Source organism: Polyodon spathula, chromosome 29, assembly GCF_017654505.1.
Source record: "Polyodon spathula isolate WHYD16114869_AA chromosome 29, ASM1765450v1, whole genome shotgun sequence".
Taxonomy (NCBI): Eukaryota; Metazoa; Chordata; class Actinopteri; order Acipenseriformes; family Polyodontidae; genus Polyodon; species Polyodon spathula.
This window is the reverse complement of record NC_054562.1, coordinates 1126109-1133730: the sequence shown is the minus strand read 5'-3', so window position 1 is coordinate 1133730 and position 7622 is coordinate 1126109. Positions and strand designations below refer to the sequence as shown.

The 7622-nt window shown below is 44.3% G+C and overlaps 1 protein-coding gene across 1 annotated transcript in view; it reads right to left on the bottom strand.

Annotated features, from left to right (window-relative positions):
• LOC121302108 (paxillin-like) overlaps window positions 1-3282 on the bottom strand; it is a 5866-nt gene extending 2584 nt beyond the window's left edge. The window contains exons 1-4 of the mRNA XM_041231929.1: window positions 3104-3282; window positions 2478-2545; window positions 2214-2319; window positions 969-1268 (exon numbers count right to left, since the gene is read on the bottom strand). Of these exons, the coding sequence (XP_041087863.1) occupies window positions 969-1268; window positions 2214-2243 (330 nt within the window). The 5' untranslated portion in view covers window positions 2244-2319; window positions 2478-2545; window positions 3104-3282. The remainder of the gene's footprint in view (window positions 1-968; window positions 1269-2213; window positions 2320-2477; window positions 2546-3103) is intronic.
• Window positions 3283-7622: the final 4340 nt, after the last annotated feature.

Here is a 7622-nt window from a genome sequence, read left to right as displayed (position 1 = left end):
GCTGAGACGATATTCTACAAGAGAGAGAGAGAGAGAGAGAGAGAAGAGAGAGAGAGGAGAGAGAAAGAGAAGAGGAAAGAGAAGAGAAGGAGAGAGAGACGAGAGGAAGAGAGAGGAAGAGAAGGAGAGAGAGGCAGAGGAAGAGGAGGAGGGGAAGAGAGAGGAGTAGAGAGAGAAGAGAGAGAGAGGAGAGGTAGAGAGAGAAGAGGCGAGAGGAGAGGAGAGGAGGGGAGAGGGAGATAGAGGAGATGAGAGAGAGAGAGAGAGAGAGGAAGAGAGAGAGGAAGAGAGAGAGAGATAGAGAGGGGGATAGAGACATCAGAATATTACGAACCACAGTGTTCCAGTCGATCCCAGTGGACCCAGGTCTCTCCCACTGTACCTCAGGAGGGTCCGTTGCAGTAAGCACCGCGAGGAGAGAACTCTCTCCTCCTCTTCGCTCTTCTCTCCTCTACTCCTTGGTGGTCTCGCTCCCCCTACTCTCTCTCCACTACTCCTCACTCTCCACCCACTGCCGTCATCCCTGGGTCTGCTACTACGCTCCCCTCCTCTCCTACTCCTCTCCTCCTCCCTTCCTTTCTACTCCCTCACCACCTCTCTGCTCTCTAGGAGAGAGGAGAGAGAGAGGAGAGAGAGGAGAGAGAAAGAGAGAGGAGAGAGAGGAGAGGGAGAGAGAGAGAGGGAGAGGAGAGAGGAGAGAGAGAGAGAGAGCAGAGGAGAGAGGGGAGAGATTCAGAGGAGAGAGGGCAGAGGAGTGATAGGAGACAGAAGAAAGAGGGGAGAGAGGAGAAAGAGAGGAGAGGGAGAGAGGAGATGAGAGCAGAGAGAGAGAGAGAGGGAGGAGATGTAGACGAGAGGCAAGAGGAGAGGAGAGCTCTCTCCCATTCTCCCTCTCCTCTCTGACAGAAAGAGAGAGATGAGACACAGACATTTCTGACAAGCACACCTTTCCCACGCTGCAATTCTCATAAGCACACCTTTCCCACAATGCATTTCCCGCAGGAAGCGCACTGGCCCTTGGCTGAGGTCCTGACTCCCATCTTCTCCATGTCGGAGCTCAGGTCCCCGAGCAGGGCGTCTATTGAACTGCCTGTCTTCCCCGGGAGAGAGGGGGGCATCTTCTTCACTGCCTGAGCCCCTCTCCCTCCCTCCTCTTCCTCCTCCGCTCTCTCACATTCCCTCTCCCTCTCTCTCTCTCTCTCGCTCCCTCTCCCTCTCTCCTGTCTTTCTGAGACAGCGGGAGGGCAGTTTGAAGGGGTGCTGGGAATCTGTGAACAGTCTGAGACAGCGGGAGGAGGGCAGTTTGTTTTGAAGGGGTGCTGGAATCTGTGAACAAACAGATCATACTGCTGAGAAGAGAGACACACACACAGACACACAGACACACACACACACACACACACACACACACACACAGCACACACACACAACCACACACACACACACAACACAAGACCACGACAGTGATCACGTGGTGTCTGAAGAGACACACACAGGGAAACAGAAACACACAGACACACACACAGACACACAGACACAGACACAAACACACACCCCCTGACCAACTGTGCTGTGTCACACAGACATGGCCCACACACACACACACAGATACACACACACACACATACACACAGACACACACACACAGACACAGACAGACACACACACACACACAGATCCACACACACACAGACACACACACATGACACGGCACAGTACTCTGACACACATGCACACCACCTGACGACAACACAACTGTACACAGTGGCACATGTGTACACACACACACAGAGATAAACACACACACACACACACAAGAAGTTGTCTGACACACACACACACACGAGTCACAGACAGACACACCACAGACACAGATACCAGTACACAACACACCTACACAGATACACAGACAGACCCAGACACACAACACACAGACACGAAACACAGATACACACACACACAAACACACACACACAGACACACTGACACACAAACACACACACACACACAGACACACAGACACACAGTTACACAGACACACAGACAGAAAGACACACATAGATACACAGACACACAGACAGACACACAGACACACACACCCACAGCCAGCCAGTGTGGCCACTTTCAGTTATTATGCAACGCACACTACACACACAGTGGAGAGACACACAGACAGGCAGAGAGACAGATGGGCCAGAGACAGAAAGACTCACCTCCAGATCCAGCTCCAGTAACTTGCCCATGATGTCATCAAGTTCTCTGGTCACAGAGTTCGGGCTGAGCAGCCCGGAAGTGACCTCCCTGGGTTCCGGAACCACGCTGAGGAGACAGGAAGTGGGCTTAGTGTGGTGTGTCTTTGTGTTGTGTCTCTGTTTGTGTCTCTCTGTGTCTCTCTGTGTCTTTGTGTCTCTGTGTCTCTATTCCAGTACAGAAGTGCAGCTACACAGTCCCGGTCTTTCACCCCCTGTCACGCTCACCTGTAGAGATGCTCTCTGTCCTCTTGAGCTGGTTTCGCTGGGATGCTGGTGGTGTATACTGGTTGAACCTGAAAGAGGGGAGCGAGGAGAGAGGAGAGGGGAGAGAGGAAAGAGAGAGAGGAGAGAGAAAGAGAGAGCAGCCGAGGAGAGAGGCGAGAGAGGAGAAGCGGCGAGAGGGGGAGAGAGGAGAGAGAGAGAGGAGGAGAGGAGAGGAGAGAGGGAGGAGGGAGAGAGAGAGGGAGAGGAGAGAGAGAAGAGGAGAGAGGCGAGAGAGGAGAGAGAGAGGAGAGGAGAAGGAGAGAAGAGAGAGAGAGAGGAGAGAGAGAGAGGAAAGGAGAGGAGAGAGAGGAGGGAGAGAGAGGAGAGGAGAGAGGAGAGAGGAGAGGAGAGAGGAGAGAGAGGAGAGAGGAGAGAGGAGAGGAGAGCAGAGAGGAGAAGAGAGGAGGGGAGAGAGGAGAGAGAGGGAGAGAGGAGAGAGGAGAAAGAGTGAGGGAGAAAGAGAGGAGAGAGAGGAGAGAGGATAGAGGATAGAGAGGAGGGAGGAGAGGAGAGTAGAGGAGGACAATATAATATAAACACCAGGGCGTGTGATCCTAAGTCTCTGATGGTTGACACTCTTGTCGTACCGGCTGCTCTCCATCCTCCTCCTCCTCCCTCTCTCGCTCCCTCTCTCTGCTTCCACACTCTGCCAGCCTCCCGTACGGGTTTGTGACATCATCGTCACCCTGCCCAGGTGCATGCTGGGAGCTCTGGGCAAGTTCCTCCAGCAAAGCATCTTAGAGGCAAAGAAAGACAAGAGCCGGTGTCACAGAAAATATCTTCCCCCCCACCCCCATCCCCCCCTAGGAACCAACATCCGGGAAATACTGGGTTCCACTTTCTGAATATTTGCACCCCCTTATTTTTTTGGCATGCAAATCGACATCCGTGCATTTTGAACCCCCCCAAAACCCCAAACCCGAACCCCACAGTCTCCCTGAGCCCTTAGAGCAGACAGATTCATTCAGCCGTTCTCTCATTACAACACGATGTTAAATACAGGATCTAAATGATGTTGATGCAGTCGTTCTTCTTTTAAAAGTATGCCTCAATCCTAAAATTCTTGCTTGATGCTGACCTCAAAACAACTTGACAAACTCTACAGCCAATAACTTCAAGAGCATCACAGAAACCAGGACTGTATTCCAGCAGTGTTATTATTATACACAGCGTCCTAGTTCATATTGTATTCTAGCAGTGTTATTATTATACACGGCCTCCTAGTTCATATTGTATTCTAGCAGTGTTATTATTATACACGGCATCCTAGTTCATATTGGATTCTAGCAGTGTTATTATTATACACGGCATCCTAGTTCATATTGTATTCTAGCAGTGTTATTATTATACACGGCATCCCAGTTCATATTCTAGCAGTGTTATTATTATACACGGCATCCTAGTTCATACTGTATTCTAGCAGTGTTATTATTATACACGGCATCCTAGTTCATATTGGATTCTAGCAGTTTTATTATTATACACAGAATCCTAGTTTTGCCGTAGGATCTAGTATACAATTATTCTAGCATTGTTATTATTATACACAGCATCCTAGTTCATATTGTATTCTAGCAGTGTTATTATTATACACAGCATCCTAGTTCATATTGTATTCTAGCAGTGTTATTATTATACACGGCATCCTAGTTCATATTGTATTCTAGCAGTGTTATTATTATACACAGCATCCTAGTTCATATTGTATTCTAGCAGTGTTATTATTATACACAGCATCCTAGTTCATATTGTATTCTAGCAGTGTTATTATTATACACGGCTTCCTAGTTCATATTGTATTCTGGCAGTGTTATTATTATACACAGCTTCCTAGTTCATATTGTATTCTGGCAGTGTTATTATTATACACGGCCTCCTAGTTCATATTGGATTCTAGCAGTGTTATTATTATACACGGCATCCTAGTTCATATTGTATTCTAGCAGTGTTATTATTATACACAGCATCCTAGTTCATATTGTATTCTAGCAGTGTTATTATTATACACGGCATCCTAGTTCATATTGTATTCTAGCAGTGTTATTATTATACACGGCATCCTAGTTCATATTGTATTCTAGCAGTGTTATTATTATACACGGCATCCTAGTTCATATTGTATTCTAGCAGTTTTGTTATTATACACAGCATCCTAGTTCATATTGTATTCTAGCAGTGTTATTATTATACACAGCATCCCAGTTCATATTCTAGCAGTGTTATTATTATACACGGCATCCCAGTTCATATTGTATTCTAGCAGTGTTATTATTATACACAGCATCCTAGTTCATATTGTATTCTAGCAGTGTTATTATTATACACGGCATCCTAGTTCATATTGTATTCTAGCAGTGTTATTATACACGGCATCCTAGTTCATATTGGATTCTAGCAGTGTTATTATTATACACAGCATCCTAGTTCATATTGTATTCCAGCAGTGTTATTATTATACACGGCATCCTAGTTCATATTGTATTCTAGCAGTGTTATTATTATACACAGCATCCTAGTTCATATTGGATTCTAGCAGTGTTATTATTATACACAGCATCCTAGTTCATAGTGTATTCTAGCAGTGTTATTATTATACACAGCATCCTAGTTCATATTGTATTCTAGCAGTGTTATTATTATACACGGCATCCTAGTTCATATTGTATTCTAGCAGTGTTATTATTATACACGGCCTCCTAGTTCATATTGGATTCTAGCAGTGTTATTATTATACACGGCATCCTAGTTCATATTGTATTCTAGCAGTGTTATTATTATACACAGCATCCTAGTTCATATTGTATTCTAGCAGTGTTATTATTATACACGGCATCCTAGTTCATATTGTATTCTAGCAGTGTTATTATTATACACGGCATCCTATTTCATATTGTATTCTAGCAGTGTTATTATTATACACGGCATCCTAGTTCATATTGTATTCTAGCAGTGTTATTATTATACACTGCATCCTAGTTCATATTGTATTCTAGCAGTGTTATTATTATACACGGCATCCTAGTTCATATTGTATTCTAGCAGTGTTATTATTATACACGGCATCCTAGTTCATATTGTATTCTAGCAGTGTTATTATTATACACGGCATCCTAGTTCATATTGGATTCTAGCAGTGTTATTATTATACACGGCATCCTAGTTCATATTGTATTCTAGCAGTGTTATTATTATTATACACGGCATCCTAGTTCATATTGTATTCTAGCAGTGTTATTATTATACACGGCATCCTAGTTCATATTGTATTCTAGCAGTGTTATTATTATACACGGCATCCTAGTTCATATTGTATTCTAGCAGTGTTATTATTATACACAGCATCCTAGTTCATATTGTATTCTAGCAGTGTTATTATTATACACGGCATCCTAGTTCATATTGTATTCTAGCAGTGTTATTATTATACACGGCATCCTAGTTCATATTGTATTCTAGCAGTGTTATTATTATACACGGCATCCTAGTTCATATTGGATTCTAGCAGTGTTATTATTATACACAGCATCCTAGTTCATATTGTATTCTGGCAGTGTTATTATTATACACGGCATCCTAGTTCATATTGGATTCTAGCAGTGTTATTATTATACACGGCATCCTAGTTCATATTGTATTCTAGCAGTGTTATTATTATACACGGCATCCTAGTTCATATTGTATTCTAGCAGTGTTATTATTATACACAGCATCCTAGTTCATATTGTATTCTAGCAGTGTTATTATTATACACAGCATCCTAGTTCATATTGTATTCTAGCAGTGTTATTATTATCAGCCTCCTAGTTCATATTGTATTCTAGCAGTGTTATTATTATACACAGCATCCTAGTTCATATTGGATTCTAGCAGTGTTATTATTATACACGGCATCCTAGTTCATATTGTATTCTAGCAGATGTTATTATTATACACGGCATCCTAGTTCATATTGGATTCTAGCAGTGTTATTATTATACACGGCATCCTAGTTCATATTGTATTCTAGCAGTGTTATTATTATCAGCGCTTACTGTAAACTGCACTGTGTTTAAATATGAAGCCTGCATTGTAACCCTGTCTGTGCTGCCCTGTGACACCTGTGCGCCTGGGATAAAGCAGGGGTCTGGTTTTAAAAATAAATAAATAAATAATAATATAATAATAATAATAATAATAATGAATGAATCTAGCTTTCAGTGTCTTTGATAGCTGCATAATGTTTAATAAAAGCTGCAGAGATTATGTGGCTCCTGCAGACTCCACTTCCCCTGACAGGAAGCAGTTGTCTCACTTCCTGCCTGCGGTCGCAAGACCGCCTCCTCCTGACTTCGGGCAAAACTGCATTTCACTTCCCCAGGAAGTGATGTCACAGCGGCGCTGAGGTGCGGAGGAACAGAGACCTTGAATATCTAACATGCTGGAGAGATGAGGTGATGACTGTAGAGAGAGGAGAACGCAGCAGATTATTGAGAGAGGGAGAGAGTTGAGAAGAGAGGGAGAGAGAGAGTTGAGAGAAGAGAGGGAGTTGAGAAGAGAGGGAGAGAGGGAGTTGAGAAGAGAGGGAGGGAGAGGGAGAGAGTTGAGAAGAGAGGGAGAGTTGAGAGAAGAGAGGGAGAGTTGAGAAGAGAGGGAGAATTGAGAAGAGGGAGTTGAGGAGGGAGAGAGTTGAGAAGGGAAGGAGAGATTTGAGAAGAGAGTTGAGAAGAGAGGGAGAGAGGGAGTTGAGAGAAGAGAGGGAGGGAGCGGGAGGGAGAGAGTTGAGAATGGAGAGATTGTAGAGGGAGAGAGAGGGGAAGAGGGAAGGAGGGAGAGGGAGGAAGAGACAGTAAATAAGTCCCAGGACTGCCCAGCACTCTATACAGTCACGAATACTTTGACCATACTTCTTAACATCAAAACAATTAGGCCTCTCTCTCTCTCTCTCTCTCTCCTTTCTCCTCTCCTCTCCTCTCCCTCCCTCTCTTCCCCTCCCTCTTTTCCCCCTTCTCACTCACTCCCTCTTCTCAACTCTCTTGTACTCTCTCTCCATCCCTCTTTCCACTCTCTCCTTCTCTTCTCAACTCTTACTCTCTCTCTCTCTCTCTAATCTCTGTCATCACCCCATCG